Raw genomic sequence first — 21,346 nt, 5'->3', positions numbered from 1 at the left:
CCGCGTCGGTCTACTCATCCTTCTGGTACCAAAAACGCCTTCGCTGGGTGCGTGACGCAACTGAAGCTGTTCCGTTTATCTTTCCCTCCCCTCTCCGCGGGCTGTTCCGTTTCTATTGCTCTCCTCCCCCCGATTGTAGCTGTTTCTCCAATTTCGAGCAGACGACTAACATGGATATTGTAAATCAGGTAGGTCGTTTGGGGTGCAATTGAATCGACGGATATTATTTTGGATATCAATGTTATGTTTATTATGTGAATGGTTTGTCTTTCGGCCAGAGGTTCATTGTATGCGATGATGATGATGCTCTTTGAAATTGTGGTGGAAAATTCGTTTAGGGGAGAAGTGTCCCGCTGATGCTGTCCGTCTGTTAAGTGATACTATTTTCAAAGGGCCTTTCGTTGGTGACATCCTTCATTTTCATTATTAAGACATCACTGACGTTATGATTTCTGAATGGTATTTAATGCAAATCTGACGAAGCGCTAGATTAAACGCATTTTGGGTGGGCTGAGAGAAACAGTTGACGCACAAATAAAAGACTAAACGCATATTCATGGGTAGGCTACTGTTTACTATAAGTAATATGACGTTTTGTAGTAATCTTATATTTTGTTGTGTGGAAAAGCGTAACATCCATCCACAGCGACTGCAAGAGGCCGTTTATCACATGCAGATGCGCATGTGGAGAGGCTCTTTAAAATGGCAGCTGACTTTCATTCCAACACTGCGATTGTATGACTTTCAGCTCCGAACCGAGGCCAGTCTTTATACTTCTAAATGTATGTTAGGCTATATAAGACATTGATCGTGAAATATGTGCCAACACTGAATATGGCACACAATCAGTCATTGGTAAAACAGTTTTTGATGATAATATTGATAATGCATCATCGGACAGACATATCCGCAAGGTGATCCAAGCTGAATTCATGTGTAAGCAAATATTATATATGTCAATGAATAATTAATATCATAAAGAGGAGTTCTGAATCGATATTGTTTTTTTTTCTTCTTTTTTGGATGGTGCGTAAAGGAGGACTGTCCGCGCAGGCAAACAACGGTGTCTCGTGAAACCGCACCTTTGCACGTCACTCTGCCCGAATAAATCTTATCAAATACTGCCGGACTGCTAAGCAAATATTTTTTTAAATATCTTATCATGTATGTATGAAGCAGACCTGTATAATTGGCACTCAGCAAAGGGCCATGTTTCATTCTCCATATTGCTAGAGAGAAGCACCTCATATAGAATTGGGTTTCTAAAATTATTTCTTAAAAGATACAAATCTGGTCTCTATTGCATGCTGTTCAACACCTCTCTTTGGGATAGAGACGCAAGTGACGGGCGCGTGACACGCACTATGGCCTCGGTTTAAGGTCCTCCCAGTCCCCACACACCGTCGTCTGCCTTTCAGAGCCGTTTGGTGACATACACATAGATGTGCGTGGGTGATATAAAGAATTTATGATATGAAATAATATGTTTTGGTTTTGTTTCTGTAATGAAAATCTCCATCTCCCGATGGATGATGCGTTACAGAAGCAGATGCTGCGCGCGCAGGTTTCGCACAGCATCCTTCTCTTAATAAACTGGAGTTGTAGAGGCCTGTGTGTACAATGAGTCATCTTGGCGAAGAGAAATCATCGCCATACTAATAACAATAATACATGTTAATCTTCTTTTGTATAGCCTATCTTTAACATTTCCTCTCATGTATTTTTTTTATTTATTTTTTTTTGTACAGTTGGTTGCCAATGGGCAATTCAGAGTGCTGAAAGTCCCATTGGGCTTCATCAAAGCCTTAGAATGGGTAAGTTCTCTTTTTATTATTAGACTATGGTGGATTGTTAGCAATATTTGGTTCATAAATTAATTCCAACCATTTATTTTTTATTTTATTTATTTTTTTCCTTAAATGTGCACCCAGTAACTTTTTTTGTTTGTGTCATCTTGGACTTACAGTGACACCTAGCTGCGTGGATGCAGCATCATTCAAAATCAATAATTTTAAATTACAGATGCCATTGTAGAAATTAGCTATTCACAGTCAGCTATTCATTAATGTAATTCAAAGTGAACTTGTCCAATAACAGGGCATTTACTGAGATTAAATGTGTAGTTCTCAACAGGTAATCTGATCCCAACATGGCAGCCTCCATGAGGGGACCCTCTCCTTGTAGAAAAAAAGAGCTTTTATCCACCTTTTTCCTGAGCAATCACTGGGCTGTGACATGATGATTCTAGTTGCCTGTTTTCCATTTCTGGTCTTAAAAACAAGCGATCCAGATGGAAAGCAACAACCATTTAAAGGTGCACTCAGTAATTCTAATCCAAAATGTTTTTTGTCAAATTCTGCAAATATCTCTTCACAGTCTGCTAGCTGTCCGTTCTGAGGTGGGCTGAAAAAAAATCTGTAATTTGTACACAGACCTGGCTCTGTAAATGGGACAAAAACTAAATGGATCAGACCGATCCACACAACACTACTCCAGCCAATCAGCAACAGGGGGTGGTTCTTGTGTGTGCACAGGATGGGGGGTGAGGGCAGAGTGAGAGGGAAATTCATGAAAAGAGCAACAGCAAATCTGGCTAATGCAAACTTTCTTAACTCTAAGGAGGACAAATGGATCAGAAACAGACCAAGAGAAAAAGGTCAAACGAATTTAAACTAAAAAAGAAGGATTATGATATCAAGTCAAGTGGTTTTTATTGTCGTTTCAACCATAAACAGTTAGTACAGTACACAGCGAAACGAGACAACGTTCCTCCAGGACCATGGTGCTACATAAAAACAACATAGGACAAACACAGAACCACATGAGACTATACAACTAAATAAAATACCTATGTGTACCTATATAAAGTGCACGTGCAAACATGTGCAAAAAGTAAGGGACAGTACAAGAAATTTCTGACAATGGACAGGACAATAGGCACAGTGAGAGACAGTGCAGCGCCAACCAGTAGTGCAAAAAGATGACAGTTTCTAAAAATGTAAACATAACATACTATGAGATAGTGTTCTATGCACATAGCAGTTATTGAGGTAGCAGACAGTTATAAAGTGACAGTAATTAAAGTGCAACTCAGGACACGTGTGTGTGTGTGTGCGTGTGTGTGTGTGTGTGTCAAACCAGTCTCTGAGTATTGAGGAGTCTGATGGCTTGGGGGAAGAAGCTGTTACACAGTCTGGCCGTGAGGGCCCGAATGCTTCGGTACCTCTTGCCAAACAGCAGGAGGGTAAAGAGTTTGTGTGAGGAGTGTGTGGGGTTGTCCACAATGCTGGTTGCTTTGCGAATGCAGTGTTTTATGTAAATGTCTTTGATGGAGGGAAGAGAGACCCAGACGATCTTCTCAGCTGTCCTCACTATCCTCTGCAGGGCTTTGCGGTCCGAAACAGTGCAAGTCCCAAACCAGGCAGTGATGCAGCTGCTCAGGATGCTCTCAATAGTCCCTCTATAGAATGTAGTGAGGATGGGGGGTGGGAGATGTGCTTTCCTCAGCCTTCAAAGAAAGTAGAGACGCTGCTGGGCTTTCTTGGTAATAGAGCTGGTGTTGTGGGACCAGGTGAGGTTCTCCGCCAGGTGAACACCAAGGAATTTGGTGCTCTTGACGATCTCCACAGAGGAGCCGTCGATGTTCAGCGGAGAGTGTTCACCTTGTGCGCTCCTAAAGTCAACAACCATCTCTTTTGTTTTGTCCACATTCTGAGACAGGTTGTTGGCTCTACACCAGTCCGTTAGCCGCTGCACCTCCTCTCTGTATGCTGACTAGTCGTTCTTGCTGATGAGACCCACCACGGTCGTGTCATGATATATTGAAGGCTAGGAGCCGCGTCAATATTGGAGAGGCTTTTCAGCGTTAGAGACCTCCAAGAGGTAAAATAATTAATCTGCGTGCATGATTTTGGGGGGCAGAGCTTCCAAAGGAGCACTGAAGGGAGGGGTGTGTTTGATTTGGCAGTTGAGTTCGAATATCAACAATGTTTCTTAGAAATCGCTGAGTGCACCTTTAAGTTTATTGGAGAACAAATGTATTTGTGCTGTTTTTGGTTTTCATTACAACTCAAAGTAGATAATGGTATCAACGTAACTAACCTTGGACCACCGCTTCATGAAATCTACACACTGAGGTGAGGCACTGTCTATAAAAATTGGTCATCTCAACTCTGTAAATTGTCGGCACTATACATACACATATTTTTTGACCATTTTTACAAATGTAAACATTAAACATTACATTACCACTAAGAATATATGCCGATGTGAGTGATAACACTGGAGACCGGAAATTGAAAACCGTTGAATCGTGGAACACTTCCACGTTCATCAAAAAGGTGGATAAGCTTACTGATATGACTGGAGCCTTCATGCACCTTTAAAAACTGAAACCAGAGGTTTGAGCTTGGTCAAGAACCGATAATTACTGCAATGGGAGAAAGGTGCCATCCAGTGTTCCTGGCAGGCTACTCTGCCTTGCTGGCTGCAGTTGGTTAGTATCAGGCTGGGGGCGGGGTTAGGGCATCTGCTGCTTGCCAAGAACAAACTGTGGTACCTTTGTACAATGGGCAATTATTACTGTCCCTCAATTATTTTATCATAATGCCGTGTCATTTTCAGCATGGAATGATGTGTATTTTGTTGACCACAAATGCATATACAAGCATTCACTGCCACTGGAGTGTCAGACTTAATACTCATCAGTGTCTGGATCCGATTGTGAACATCAAGCTCTCATACACTGAGGGTGACAGTTATGACGGTGCACGTGGAAAAAACTCTAACAATTTCAGAGTAATGGTGCCATCTAGTGGTTACACAATGCACCTTCACTCTCCACTGGGGCAGAAAATTACATGAAATAACAGGCACAGTAGGATCTCACATTCGAATCCTGTCCATACATTCCAGGGCACAACATTGTGGACTATACTGTGTTTAATATCTATATTATTTAAGAACACAACATATGCAAAGGAAAATATATCCTTGGCATCCTTATCATTGTAATATGAAAAATTTAATATGGAATGAAAAGTGATCATATCAGTTTACTTAGAATCTACTACCAGAAAAAATAGGTCTGTGTATTAAAATGTCTTAATTTTGCATTAATTGGGATAGAAATGTAAATTGCCACTCAAATATATAATGATAATTTTTCACATATGATAATTTTTTGAGTTTGTTAAATTTGGCCCATTTGTTTTAATTGATCTTATGTCATCTGTTGTAATTTTGGTTTTAATGTGATTTGATTGTATCTGGTCTGGTTGTTACTGGTGTGTCTTTCTAGTCAGTTCTTTTATGACCTGGTAGACTTTCTTTTATTATTATTATTATTATAATTATTATTATCTAGTTTAAAATAGTGTTTTTTTTTTATTAGTTCAGGCTTTTTTGTTCTTGTTGAAAAATAACTGCATTAATAGGACTTTTATGGTTGAATTAACTAATTGTTATTTTTTTCTTTGTTAATATTGCGTTGCTGTTGTTGTTGTTGTTTTCTTGGCCTTGTTTGACTTGATTAGTCTCATCTGGTTTTCCTTTTTTTAGTTTGATTTACCTTAGCTATATGTGTGTATTGTCTTTGTCTTCTGTGGTGTGTTATACACAACATAATCTACAACCCAGCTCAGCGATATGACAGATGGCAGAGTATCTCAGTTAAATTGAATAGCTTCATCCTCTGTCCTGTCCCTCCTCCTACCACAGTACATATATAATCTCTACCAGTGACTCAATCTCCCAGATTTATATCCTGAAAGGAAAAATAATGTGTTTATGTCCACACCAGGATGCTGGACTCGCATTGAGAAAGATGCTTCTCTTTTGGTTTGTTTTTTTTGGTGATTTTGTATGTATTTTAGGTTGATACACACATTCAACAGTAACATTATTTAATACACTCCCAAAAATATGACATTTTCACATCTTTCAGCATTTTAACAAATGTTATTCCTCTTTCCAAACAATGTTGCTCTGTCACTGAGGCTGATGCTGTTCACACAATACAGTGTATCAGTCGTGCTAAAATACACAATGCAGTAACATCCATGATGCAAAAGACCTGTTCTCTAAGCTATTTTGTATATCACTGTGCAGCACCCATAAAAGCAGACTATTAACTCTTAATCTCGATCATTTGTCTATACACAAATCTTCAATAAACTATTTGATTCTCAACTGTTAGTGCACCTACTTTGACTCATATTGTCCTGTTTTACCTACATCTCTGTTCTAGCTCATACTTTTCTGAGCAACTTTTGAACATTGTATTGTGGCACTTGTCATATTTAAATTTAAACATTTTCCATTTTAATTCAGCTTCATTGGAATGACAGATTTAAACAGTATTGCCAAAGCATTACAAAGTTGTTTCTATATAGATTTTAAATAAATAAATACATATAAATGTATACTGAAAAAGATGCAGTAATACAATAGTGGAAAAAAGAAGAGTGAAACATGTAAATACTAATAAATATTACATACAGGGGGAAAAGACACAAAATAACTTAACTATATTCTTATATTTTAATGGCAGATACATATTTGGTGGCTAGTGTGGTTGTGTTGTCATCTTCTAGAAGTACAACTGTGAGTTTTTATGTATCAGACATTTTATGGAATTAATGATGAAATGTTTCAAATTGGTTAAAGAATATTTCTCTGGCAGTCTTTGGGTATTCTCATGTTTCTTTCTCCTTAGGATGTTTTGTCTGCTATGAATAAAGTTACATGTAAAAGTTCCTGCTCTTTTCTAGGTGTTCGCCATCTTTGCATTCTCCACATGTGGGAGTTACTCAGGTTCATTCAGGATGAGTGTGGAGTGCAAGAACATATCACAGAGTGACCTGAAAATAGACGTGGATTTTGAATATCCCTTCAGGTACACCTGACCTTAAGAGCTGTGTTGCATTGTCGTGGTTATTTACTTTAAGTCACTGAATCTAAAATGACTATTTATTGTTTTGTAAATTTATGTGATTTTATTTAATTTTACTGAATCTTATTGCTTGTCTGCTACAGTCCTAAGTAGTCACAGATATGTAATTTTCTTTTTCAATTTTATATATATATATATATATATATATATATATATATATATATATATATATATATATATATATATATATATATATATATTATTTTTATCTTTATTATTATTTAGTATACATTTAAAACAGCATTCTTTTTGTTATATTACTATGGTATTAATAAAAAAACTTTTATAAAACACTTCCGCAATGGGGTTTCACAGCCCATTGACAGCTGTTGAGTGAGTGAGAAAATTTGGCATCTTTCTTTCTTCATAATTTCTTTTGACTGTCGTAGTGCATCTCTCTCTCTTTTGGAAGTTATGGAAAGTCATTGGAGCAAATGGGAACTAAAAAATAATATTAGCTGTGGTCTCAATAGAACTAAAACCCACTTAGGTTTACTTCTGCGTTCCAAACCCATAAATGTGAAAAGGGTCCATCCTTTTCTAAACCTAAACCATACCTTTCCTCTAGCCAAAAGCAGTGTAGTATTCGTATTGAAACAAATGCTCTTGTAAGTCACAGATAAGACTGTCTTCTAAATTCAGTACTCCTACAACCATAACATTTATCCACATACACTTGTTCAATTAACATGTTATTGGTCTCTCAAAAGCCCTAATCCACCATTCTCCTCCACTGTATTTCTTCCAGGCTCCATCAAGTGTATTTCGATGCCCCCACCTGCAAGAGTAGCGGTTCCGAACATTTCTTCTTGGTTGGGGATTACTCGTCCTCAGCAGAGTTCTTCGTCACCATTGCCGTTTTTGCATTCCTGTATTCCATGGCAGCTCTTAGTATCTACGTCTTTGCCTTTGAGAAGTACCGTGAGAATAATAAAGGACCAATGATTGTGAGTTTTCCTTCATGATACTTTAAAGAGTTAAGGATCCCATGAATTCCCTTGACAAGCAGTTTTGTCTCCTGTTGAGGTATTACCTATTGAAATAGGAAGTTTGGGTCTGACACTTGAAGGGTTCTTTTTTTTTTTTAATTGCTTACTTTAGTTACGCCAGTGCCATGAACCATGATTTTCAACTTGATTGTTGGTTGCAGGTGGTATAGGGCGAGGAACAGTCTCATTCTAGAGATTTTACAAAACCAAATTCTGTGTAGTGCAAGATGGGTATTAATATTTTTGGTCCATTTTCCTGTAAAGAAACACTGTACATTTAAAAATAAACTTTTAATTTTGCCAGGCTAACTACACCAGCATATAGTTAGCTTCAATGCTAAAAAAAACTAAAAAGACTAAAAGCCACAAAACTCCAATATTGATTTCAAAGGTTATTTAACATAGTAGTTCATTAATGTAGAAAATCAGCAGATGGTTTTGTTGCTGAGGTGCATTTGAGTACGTGTAAACTAAGATAAAAATATTTAATTATTGAAGCAGAGATTGAGATTTTGTACAACCCATGGCCTACGTTTATATATCCATCAATACAGGATTTTGGCGTGACGTGTGTTTTCACCTTCATGTGGCTGGTGAGCTCATCAGCGTGGGCAAAGGGCTTATCAGATGTGAAGACTGCTACAGACCCTGAGAAAGTCATTGGTCTGATCCCTGCCTGTAAACATGAGGATAACCGTTGTCGTGAAGTTTACGACCCTGTAATGTCTGGTCTCAATACTTCTGTGGTAAGTCAATTCTGTTTAGCTTGACTGTCATTTTGTCTTTATCTGCAAGAACAGATTATGGATCAGACCATTGGGGGCCAGTCCCCTGAAGATATCAACTTGATAGAGAAAGACAAACAGTGCTTGAATGTGTGCCAGTGACTATTTCCACAATGTGAAATAAGCAAAGAGTTGAAAAGTGTTACCTGTTCCTATACCCTCCCCAGCACTAATACCATATTGCAGCTTTTAAGTTGTATAGTGAAGGTACATTGTTATCTTATTTGCAATGCATTACTCATGTGGTGTGTTCTTCACAACTGTGTTCAATCACAACTTTGCAACTTTATATCTTACAATTACCACTTTATGGTAAAAAAAAAAGATCTAAGCAAATGTTTAAAATTATATTTATTTGAATGCTTTACTAAGTATAAAAGTACTAGTGCTTGTATCTAGTTGACACTAAAACATATTTTATTTTAATACCTTAATGATACATTTCTATCTACAGTATCCATAACACTAAATAACACTATAATCGATATAACACCAAAATACACACACACACACACACACACACACACACACACACACACACACACACACACACACACACACACACACACACACATGTTGTGTTTACATGTTTTATGGGGACTTTCCATAGACATAATGGTTTTTATACTGTACAAACTTTATATTCTATCCCCTAAACCTAACCCTACCCCTAAACCTAACCCTCACAGAAAACTTTCTGCATTTTTACATTTTCAAAAAACATCATTTAGTATGATTTATAAGCTGTTTTCCTCATGGGGACCGACAAAATGTCCCCACAAGGTCAAAAATTTCAGGTTTTACTGTCCTTATGGGACATTTGGTCCCCACAAAGTGATAAATACACTCTCACACACACACACACACACACACACACACACACACACACACACACACACACACACACACACACACACACACACACACTCTTTCCAGCACTCCTGTATGTGCGCTCATGCAAGACGAGTGCTCGTGACATCAGATTACAAGTGTGTGTCTGGTAAAGATACCTTACATGGTGAAATATTAGGAACTGTGTTGAATTGGTACGTCCAGATGCAGTAACAACCAAATATTAAGATATATAACTCTGAAAAAAAGTTAGATAATATATACTGATGTGCTTGGGGAATTTGCAAGCTTAAGTCACAAACCAGGACATAATTTCTTTTACAAAACTGTTTTATTAAGACACTATATGCCATGAACCTCGCAAACTCTGGCAAAACTAGCAACAATTTGTTTCTTCTTCTCATAAGCGCCTATTTTAGCCTATTTACAGCCTGTTATCTTCTAAAATAACTACGGAAAGCCCAATGGGACAATACCTCTTCTGAAAAGACTAGTTAAAACAAGCTTAAACTGGTTTTAGCTGGTTGTCCAGCCTGGTCATAGGGCTGGTTTAAGCTGCTAGGTTAGCTTGTCTCTCAGCATGACCAGCTAAAAAGTAGTAATTCTCCTTGAAAACATTTTAGCGAAACAATACCAATTTAAACAAGAACCAAAACAAAATATTTTGCAACTCACATTATTTTGTCATCAGATCACTGTTTTAGGATTTATGCTTTAAAAATTTACAAAGAGGTACAAAACTTTTTTTTTTTTTTTACTGTTCTAACAGTTTCTAGTTTCTATTGAACGTGGATTGTATATGTTGAAAGAAACCCAACAATGAAAGATAAAAGAAGATAAACATATTTAAAAAGATACAAAAAAATAACTAAATATGATAAATACAAAAAAAGTTTAAAAAAATTTGCACTTCTGATAATGCTGTCCAAACCGCTTGTGGGCGTCGTTTGCACACTGCGCTGACTGAAGTGCTGAATGCAGACAATATTTTGAAATATAGTCTTTTAAGGTTTAGTAAACTTGCAAGGCCATATTGTCATTTCAGTCTTAATTCAGTCAGTCATGCTGCATTAATGGGTATTGCTGATGGCTCAGAAGTCTGCTGGTTTCAAAGCTCTTAGAAGGGCCAACCCTTTTGTGGCTGTTATTCATTCTGGAATGTGCATTTGAATTCACAGAGTTTTACAAAGTTAGTTTCTAATTAATTATAAATAAATGATTGTTTTTTCATATTTGCATTTACATGCTTAACCAACTTGAGATGGTTTTCATTTGGTCAATAAGTGGCTGATTAATATATATATATATATATATATATATATATAAATATTATTTTTAAATATTTCATCAAAGGATGAGATATGTAGTCTTGTCAAGTCAAGTCAAGTGGTTTTTATTGTCGTTCAACCATATACAGTTAGTACAGTACACAGCGAAACGAGACAACGTTCCTCTAGGACCATGGTGCTACATAAAACAACATAGGACAAACACAGGACCACATGAGACTACACAGACTAAATAACATTTGTACATATAGTGCACATGCAAACGTGTGCAAAAAGTATGAGACAGTACAATCATTTACTAAAAGGAACAGGACAATAGGCACAGTGACACATTTGTAATCGAGTAGTGCAAAAAGATGACACTTTCTAAAATGCAAAATGTAAACATAACATACTATGAGATAGTGTTCTATCGCAGTTATTGAGATAGCAGCCAGGTATAAAGTGACAATGAATTAAAGTGCAACTCTGGACATGTGCAAAAGTTGGATGGTGTACAGGTGTGTGTGTGTGCGCACGCGCGTGTGTGTGTGTGTGTGTGTGTGTGTGTGTGTGTGCGTGTGTGTGCGTGTGTGTGCGTGCGTGTGTGTGTGTGTGTGTGTCTCAGTCCAGTCCCTGAGTATTGAGGTGTCTGATGGCTTGGGGGAAGAAGTTGTTACACAGTCTGGCCGTGAGGGCCCGAATGCTTCGGTATTGCGGACGGCAGGAGGGTGAAGAGTTTGTGTGAGGGGTGTGTGGGTGCTGGTTGCTTTGCGGATGCAGCATTTTATGTAAATGTCTTTGATGGAGGGAAGAGAGACCCCTATGATCTTCTCATCTGTTCTCACTATCCTCTGCAGGGCTTTGCGGTCTGAAACGGTGCAAGTCCCAAACCAGGCAGTGATGCAGCTGCTCGGGATGCTCTCAATAGTCCTTCTATAGAATGTAGTGAGGATGGGGTGGGAGATGTGCTTTCCTCAGCCTTCGAAGAAAGTAGAGATGCTGCAGGGCTTTCTTGGTAATAGAGCTGGTGTTGAGGGACCAGGTGAGGTTCTCCGCCAGGTGAACACCAAGGAATTTGGTGCTCTTGACGATCTCCACAGAGGAGCCGTCGATGTTCAGCGGAGAGTGTTCACTATGTGCTCTCCTGAAGTCAACAACCATCTCTTTTGTTTTGTCCACATTCAGAGACAGGTTGTTGGCTCTACTCCAGTCCGTTAGCTGCTGCACCTCCTCTCTGTATGCTGACTCGTCGTTCTTGCTGATGAGACCATGTCATGTCATTGGCGAACTTGATGATGTGGTTCGAGCTGTGCATTGCTGCACAATCGTGAGTCAGCAGAGTGAACAGCAGTAGACTGAGCACACAGCCCTGGGGGGCCCCAGTGCTCAGTGTGGTGGTGGTGGATATGCTGTTCTCGATCCGGACTGACTGAGGTCTCCCAGTCAGGAAGTCCAGGATCCCGTTGCAGAGGGAGGTTCTAATCCCGTTCTAAACCCGTTTCCAATCAGGTGCTGAGGAATGATTGTGTTGAATGCTGAGCTGAAGTCTATGAACAGCTTTCGAACGTATGAGTCCTTTTTATCTAGGTGGGTATAACTCTGTATCCACAAAGTTCTCGGCTAAGCCCTGAATGTCAACTGACCATAAAACCACCCCTGGTGTAAAAAAAGATGCAGCTCTTTCGATGTCTTTCAATGTCTTGGTAACCCTCTGCACTCTTTCTTTTCCCTTCAGGTCTTTGGCTTCCTGAACCTGATCTTGTGGACGGGTAACCTGTGGTTTGTGTTCAAGGAGACTGGTATCATTGCACCATTTATGCGCCAACAGCCCGCCCAGGAGAAGCAGCCAGCCCCTGATTCCTACGGGCAGGGAGGTTATGGGCAGCAGGACCCATACGCCGGCTCTCAGGGTGGCTATCAGCCTGAATACAACCAGCAAGGCTACAATCAGGGTGGAGACTATGGCCAGGGTGGCTACGAACAGCAGGGGGCACCCACCTCCTTTTCCAACCAGATGTGAGGGCCGTAAAATCAGAGGAAGTGGAAGGTGACTGGTCAGTGGAAGGTAATATTTAGAAATGTATGGATGAGTTCAGTATGGCATATTACCAAACTATGCTTACTATCTCTGCCTTACAAAGAGAAGAAATGGAAATAGTAAGAGTAGTATAGTAGTATGCCATTCTGAACTCAGTTTATGCTATGTTCAGAAAGGAAATATTGTAAACATAGCTAGCTTACAAAATACTAACTACTGCCCACTTCACAATACAGTGTACTACGTTGAATAAAAAAAACCTGAAATATATATATATAAATTAAATAGTACACATGACACAATAAAAGTTTCAAAGAGTTGTATGCAACATTGTTGATACATGACTTTAACACATTGTATGTGATAGATGTCCAGTTATTATCGTATTATTTAGCAGTTTTAAATCAGTTTTGTATAAAATTATTTTGCAGTCTCATCAAAATAGTGATATTAAATATTGCAGTTGTAATTACTTCTGGTTTATTTGTCACACTGGATATTAATGGATATAAAAGCTGAGCATTGTGCTGTATTGTGCTCTGTTGTATACTGCACATTTTGGCAAATACTACTAAGTCATCATACTTCAAAAATAATTCCATACAAACACAACATTTATGTACTATGCACATTACTCTACAGAAATAGTAAGAGCAGTTTGGGTAGAGTGCTGTTCCAAACACAGGCAAGGTTATCTGTGAATTGATGTATATTGATGATGGTGTTGATACCACTTTCTTGGACCTGTTCTTCTTTTCTCAATATATTGAGAAGATATTATGCCAATGTCAGTCTTAAATAGTTTTTTCTCACTCTCTCTCCACAGAAAGAAGTTGATCGTGCAACTCTAGCAGCGTGGTGCCTGAACCCTACCCTACCCACACACCCACACTTCTCCCTGTCTGTGCGTTTGTACTTACATCTGTGAACGATATGAGGGGTGGGAGGGAGGGGAGGGGCTTATTTAAAATCACAGATAGATGGTAGTGGGATAGAGCAGAGGGATTTTAATGTGCTGTTTAATATTGTGATGTATAAAAGTCAAATAAATATTTAAAAAAAAAGTTAGGATCGATCAAACTTCAAAACACTTGAATACTGTACCAAAATATTAAAAAGATTTGCAAAAGTATATAAATCTTATTGTTATATGAATTTTGAATGGAAGATGTTGACAATAGTAATGCTACACTTGGGAGAATGTATTTGTCTGTGCTGTATCATTATAAAACAATATATTTCCTAAAGATATGAATGGGATTATTCCACTTTTGTCAAGCAAAATTTAGAGACCCTCAAATGACTATAATAATCATGTGAAACTTTTCACAAAGCCCCACAGAAATTACTCCTTGAAATGTGTACCTCTCGTGGTTCGTAGTGTGGTGCAGATTGGAAGTCCCATCAATTTTAAACATTCTCCTGGTGTTTGTTTTTTGTATTTTGTTGGTTTTATTTATTCACGGTTGGGATGGAGCACCGCTGGGACTGAGAAGAGTAGGGACGTCCAAGGCTACTGTGAGCAGAATCATTCCCAAACACATTGAGCAACCACATTATTTTAACCAGCAAGCAAAACGGTTAAGGGTATCTTAAAGCATTTCTCATTCCATGACTAAAAGTGTTGACTTTGTTTTGCTCTCTCTCTCTCTCTCTCTCTCTCTCTCTCTCTCTCTCTCGCATTGTCTTTATCAAATCTCTGTATTATGAAAAGCACATGCATTCTCAGTTATGAATTAGCATGGTTGTTCATAACCCAATGCCTCCTCTTGAGTGCTGTGTTGATCTAGTGCTTTTTAGTTAGAGGATGCTAAAAGTAGATATAAATGTATATGAACTGGGTTTTGTTAGTATTGTATGAGCTTGAGACAGAGAGAATCAGTCCTATGTTTTGAGATGTCAGTAGTGTAGATATACAGTATGTACCAATTTCAATCTCGTCAAAATTTCCCCTTTGTCTCTCTCAAAAGCATATACACTATTACAGGATTGAACCCTGTGATATTGAAGTATATTTTCAGATGTACATATAAATATATATTATATATGAGACGCGCCGGCACATTCTTAAACCGAAACCATTAAATGCTGTTGTGTAAATATATGATTTGGTTGCATCGAAACTTTGCTTGAATGCCAGTATAAATTATTTGTTTCTGCTTCATTGATCAATCACAAGGCAGATTTCAGAAATATCTGGTATACATGATAGCTAGACCTCTCATATGAAATCTGTAATAGCAAACAGTTTCCATGATTGGGGTTTGTTTAAATTAGCTATGAAATCCACATTTATCATTCCAACAGCTTTTCTGACAGGTTAACTGGTGCAATAAAGTCCTTTAACATTCTTGTTTTGTAAAGTATTCAAACAATGAACTATATCAAAGTCTAGCAGAGCTGAGATAAAAAGATGCTGAGTAAATATATTATTAATCTTGTAAGATAACCAGATTTGATCATCATTTTCTAGAGGTTTATTTAGAGCTGATGCAGCAGATGTTGTTATGAAGAGATTCTTTATATTATTGCATGATAAGATGCTCATAATGCAAGCTTACCAAAACGTATAACTTATATTTTTTCGGACTCATTAATTTGCCTGCAAATTTGTGGAAAATCCGGTGAAGGTAGAATATCATCGGCCTGCTAAATAAATTTGTCTCTCTCTTCCTCATTTTCTAACTCCTCTCTCTCTCTCTCTCTTTCTCTCCCTCTTATCTTCCACTCTTTGCTCTGGTCCACTCTTCTCTTCCAATTGAATATGCTACTCAACTTCTCCATTGTTAGTGTTGTTTGATATGTCTTGTGAAACTCTCGATGACTTTGGGTTGTGCTGTATTTAATGTGTACAATATATTCTTAGCATTTATGAAGATATTGATGAAAATTATTATGACTATGCTGAAAACTCATTCACCAAAATTATACAGAAATTCTGTTGTATTGTTCTATGGAATCAGTGAAGGAAAAGTCAATAAAGAATATGTTATCCTGTTGAAGAAAAAAAAAGGAATAAAAGTTTAGGATGTTTTCTGTTGCTTAGATTTGATCTTCATCATCAGTACTCAGGAATCTATTTAATACATATAAACACACTTTGTAGCAACTTAAGCTTGTGCAAGTAAGACACGTTAACCCTAAAATGCAAATGTGGAACCAAATGCCACCCAGCCATCTAAATCTAAAAACATAAGTTTTATGTGATATTTGATCATGTGAACTGCAACTGACTAATTTAACATTTAGTTGAAATAATAATAATAATAATATTATATATATATATATATATTGTGTCATTTCTTTTTTAAGTTTACACCACTAACCCTATAATGGGTCATATTTGGCCCGTATGTGTTTACTATAGTATTTAATGTGCTTAAAATTGGTATTACATTTCTAATGCTTTGATTGTTTTCATTTTTCATTTGTTACGTAATACACATTAAATACCATTTTCATATTTATGTGTTGTATGCAAGTATAGCAGGTTGTCATGTAGCCGATGCTTTGTCCATCTGTTTAAATATCTAGGTTATATCTAAATCTATTCATAAAAAAATATAAACAATAAATCCTAGTCCATTGTACTTATGTATGTGTTTGTGACATTTCAAACATTTAATTTGTAACCACCAAACATGGAAATTGCCCATATTATTGTTATACAGCCTTTTTTATACTGTCACCTACAACACCTCCATTTTCAATGTGTGTGAATCTCTGCAGAATTGAATAATGAATGAATATATGAACCATTAACATTATTAATTATTATGAAAATCATCATTACAGTTACTTTTCTTTGAAAGCAATAATTATTTTCACAAAGAATAAGCATCTAGGTTTCACCAGGGTCTTTTTCGACTTACAAATGAATTTTAAAGTAGTATATGCATTCTAGGGTTTAAGTTAGTTTGAATAAATCACAGCATCATTACTCATATTCATCTTTCAATTAAGTAGGAATTGTTATATTAAACAAGCACCATTTAAGCACAAGGAACAATAATCTTTGTATATGTATCACTTACAGTTGGGAAGAGCAGTCTGACTTGCAGTTCACCACCGTTCTTTTAATTCCAGTGTGTTAAAGGTGACATTGCCCCAGCTCCAGAGGGATTATGGAATTGTCAAGTGTACAGTCGATCCACATTTGAGAATCTCACTGAAAATAGTATGTCATCCGGGTACTTTTCATTTACTGCTTCATGAAAACTGTGGATTTCGTACATAAAACTCCATTGGCATACTGTTTTTGGCATACTATACAGTAGAGAAGTAGTTCATGGGATGGACACACTCTACCACCTGTGGCTCGGGTGGTAGAGTGTGTCGGCTGCTAATTGCAGGGTTGGCGGTTTGATTCCCGGCCCACATGACTCCACATGCCAAAGTGTCCTTAGGCAAGACACTGAACCCCAAATTGCTCCCAGTGGCAGTCTAGCACCTTGGTGTATGAGTGTGAATGGGTGAATGGGACACGTTGTAAAGTGTTTTGGTAAACTCTAAGGTTAAAAAAGTTGCTATATAAGTGCAGACCATTGACCATATTCAGATGCAGCAGAAGGCAGTTGGGGAACACCAAGATGGCCGCTTGAACACTTCCGGTAGCTGCACTTCCTGCTGGCAGTTTACAGCTGCATCAGCAATCCTGTTCTATAAATATATATCGGTGGAGTTAGCCACAGTCTTTTTAGCAAGTCAGTGCAGCTCCAATGGGGAAAGACCGAAATCTCCAAAATGATTGGTCAAGATTACGATCAAAGAACATATTTCAAATCAGCAGTAAAATCTGACAACACTGGTATCATAATTAATGCTTCTTTACCTCAGATCACGCTAAAAAACAAAATTGTCCTGGTATGTGTAGCTAATGCGCATGCGCATTCTGGAGTTGATTGACAGGCGATGTCTGTATCTAAAAGGTGATTGGCTCTTTAACATTTAGGCGGGACTTAATTTCCACGTCTGTTGACCTTTGGGTGTTCGTCTCTACTAAAGTGTCTGAGTTAACAAATAAGAAAATCAAACCTTAACATGAAGTGAATTATCCAGACGTGTGGTTGATAATGAGTGTTTACGCAAGATAGGCAATGATTGTAGCATAGTTTAGATGCTCATAATTATTTCCACAGATTGAATGGGAATAATGGATCACTCCTATTATAATCAATGAAGCCGATCAATGAAGCTGTCTGCGAGACCTATGGACAAGGTAAGGATTTATTTTCTGTGTGTTCCTACTTTGTTAGTAGATTTGGACAAAAGTGACTGCTAAATGTCTAAATGTAATAGCAGAGGCGTTTCCAGCATTGAAGGACATCCGGGGCTTAGCCCAGACAATTTTATTTTCACACTAGCAACCACTTCTCTGTAGTCCAAAGCTGGTGAGAGGGTAGTCTTTGAGTTTTGCTCTGGCTGGGCCTGTTTCTACAGTTCCTAAATCTTCCACTCTAGTACTATCCTCGACTAACTCATCCTCTCTCCTCCCTGAATCATCTGTGATGCAAAAAAACAGATACAGCACATAACTTATTGCAAATCAGCTTCAAACAACTAATTCATCAAGTGCTACATATTTCAAATTGTAGACAATACCATTGAAGAAAATGTATTGGGAAGAGCAGATCAGTGGGATTGCCCTAATATCTATCATGATTCTTGAATTTTCATGTTATATTATAGTGAGTAAAGTGAAGTAAAACATTTTTTTTAATATAAATAATTTATATTTTTTTGACATAAATAGTCAAAATGATGTATAAGATCCCAAGTTAAAGCAATACATGAATGACTTTAGTCTAAGTTCATTGACACACAATGGCATCGAACTGTATATAATTCTCCATGTTCGTCTGTCAAAATCCTTTCATTAGGATCATTGGGATAAACAATGTTTCACTTTTAACTTTCTCTAAAGTAAAGTGACTGATTAATTGTTACCAGTTTCCATGCCTGATTCTGGCACATCTTTGCTACCCTCAAAGTGTATATTTACTACAAACTAATATCACAAAACAAGTCACACATACATTTTATGCTAATGCTTATTGGTTATCCTTAGAGAAAACAACACCTGATAAACAAGAAAATTATGCTCCAAACTGGACTCGAAGCACGGTCTCCAGCGTGAGAGGCAGTTGCGCTAACCACGAGGCAAGAGGTTACAACATGTGATATCAGTCGGTTGCAGACGTCTTGAGGTTTAGCCTACTGTGGGTGAAAGCCAGCCAGATGATGATCATTAGACTTTAAGGACAAAAACAAATGTGAATTCTTACCCACTGACTTCTTTCGGAAATTTTAGAAGCCTCATTTGCTTAATTTTTGCTGTCTTTCCTGCTAGCTACCGACAGCAAAGAAACTTATTCTATAGGCTAGATTATGCCTATGTCTGTTTTTACAGGCTGTATGCAGTATGTGCAAAGCCAAAACACAATGAAATAAGGCAACTTATGATTTCGGGGGTTTACATAGGCTTTTGTCCGGTTTCATATTTGTCAGTCAACTTTTCAAAATTCATTCGGTGCTACACTCAAAACATTCTGGGCTGAAGCCCCGGCAAAATCGGCTGCCGCCGCCTCTGTGTAATAGTAAATTACTTGCACAGCTTCATTCATTATAGAGCGATCTATAGTCACTTTTAGAGCTCTACCTCTCAAACGTACAATTAATTGGCATGAATTTTGTTCACCTAACCAAAGTTAAGATGTGTGCTACATATGTTTGTACTCCACGTAACCAGCCGTCTCGCTTCACTGTAGCAGTTCATTCGTGCGTCTATATGTGGTTGCTTTTTCAGAGATCTAAACACTTTAATTTCTGTTAGTTCCAGGCATGCAGGGAGCATCCAGCCACCAAACAACAATTCCACATTTTAATAATGCCATTTTATGTAATATACATATACATTACATTCAAGTAATCAGGTTAAATTCACTATGAATGAAGCATGTCTCGATGTTGTTTTGAATGAGTTTGACAGCTAGGGTACTTCTCATTTCTAAAATTTTGCATTCTTCTCTCCTCCGTCCCCGATCCCATGTCATGGAAACCGAACAAAGTCTGCAATTACAAAGAACAAATTAATTCTCTAAATGCACCACAAGGAGGCAAGGACAGAGGAAGCTTACCAGTGGCCCATTGTACAACTGTTTGTTCCTGGTAGGCAGCAGATGCCCTAACCCTACCCCACCCTAATCCTAACCAAATGGAGCCTGTGAGACTGAGTACCCTGCCAGTAATAACAACCTGAGGAATCTTTCTTCCATCGTGTTACCGAGGATGCTTGAGTGAGGAAGCACAGACACATCCTATGCGGAAGACTTTTTGGCTGAACACCTGACCCATGAATAAATTCTCCTCCTCCTTCACATCTCACCAGAGACTATGTAGCAGAGCTGGTACACTTCTATTTAAATGAATGGGAGGAATTAGAACGACCAACCAAGAAGAGTGCCCAACGGTCAACGGATGTAGAAAGGAAGTCCCGCAACGGTCAACGGATGTAGAAAGGAAGTCCCGCCTTACAGATAAAAGAGCCAATCACCTTTTAGATACAGACATTGCCTGTCAATCAACTCACTAATGTGTATTAGCTATATAAGCTGGGAAATTTGCATGTTTTAGCATAATATGGGGTAAAGAAGCACAATTTATGATTCCAGTATTATCACATTTTATTGCTGATTTGAAATATGTTCTTTGATCATAATCTTGAACAACCGTTTTGGAGATTTCAATCTTTCCCCATTCAAGTAGATAGGAGCTGCACTGGAATGACTGGAAATAGCCTACAGAGAGCGTGCCAAAGACGGCCGACAGTGGACTGACTTACTAGAAAGATTAGATCTGACAGAACAGTTTTAATTCATTCATTTAATGCACTCCGAAGTCACACTTGAGTAAGCAGGCATTTTACAAATCCATCTTGTCCTCAATTCCTCTGTATTGTTTCCTTTCCTTTCATCCTTTCCTTGTTTCTTATTAAGGTGGAACAAGGAAACAAGGAAAGCAAGCAAGGAAAGGAAATGAGGATGCACAATTTCAGAAATAAAAAGCACCCCTAGTAGAAAATGTTCAGGGAAAAAAGACGCCACGTTCTTAAACTGACGAATAGTCCTTGAAACATCTATAGTGTTTTAGATCATTTTAATCTAGTCAATCCCCCCAACACACCTGTTATTTCTTTTGACAAGACTCAAATGCTTTCTGGAACACAGAAATCTAGGCAGAAAATAACGCTGACAAAATTCTCCCCAACCCAATAGATCTTATTCACGCTAGTGCCACCTTTAATTTTTAATGGGAAAAAAACGAGGCTGTGAGGAATAGGTTTACAGTCTCTTCAATTGGCTGTATAAAGTGTTTTTGGATTGTTCTGCACAACATCTGTCCGATAACATTCTGTATACAAAAACTCCTTACAACATGAGTTCTAGGAGCTTTAAAAAGCT

General features: G+C 37.9%; 1 protein-coding gene across 2 annotated transcripts; it reads left to right on the top strand.

The window, feature by feature from the left end:
• The first annotated feature begins 86 nt into the window (after positions 1-86).
• On the top strand, positions 87-16,411 carry LOC127630524 (synaptophysin-like). 2 transcript variants are annotated; one of them, XM_052108110.1, is made up of 7 exons: positions 87-188; positions 1,749-1,814; positions 6,771-6,895; positions 7,701-7,899; positions 8,496-8,687; positions 12,585-12,903; positions 13,714-16,411. In XM_052108110.1, the coding sequence occupies exons 1-6, from the start codon at positions 171-173 to the stop codon at positions 12,867-12,869; spliced, it is 885 nt and encodes a 294-aa protein (XP_051964070.1). In that variant the 5' UTR covers positions 87-170; the 3' UTR covers positions 12,870-12,903; positions 13,714-16,411. The 2 variants fall into 2 exon arrangements, with proteins under 2 accessions (XP_051964070.1, XP_051964069.1); XM_052108109.1 differs by lacking the exon at positions 13,714-16,411 and having other exon boundaries at positions 12,585-12,914.
• The last annotated feature ends 4,935 nt before the right edge of the window (positions 16,412-21,346 follow it).

Source organism: Xyrauchen texanus, chromosome 37 (genome assembly GCF_025860055.1).
Source record: "Xyrauchen texanus isolate HMW12.3.18 chromosome 37, RBS_HiC_50CHRs, whole genome shotgun sequence".
In the NCBI taxonomy this organism is placed as follows: domain Eukaryota; kingdom Metazoa; phylum Chordata; class Actinopteri; order Cypriniformes; family Catostomidae; genus Xyrauchen; species Xyrauchen texanus.
The sequence above is the reverse complement of the archived record's forward strand: the minus strand, read 5'-3'. Positions and strand labels throughout refer to the sequence as shown.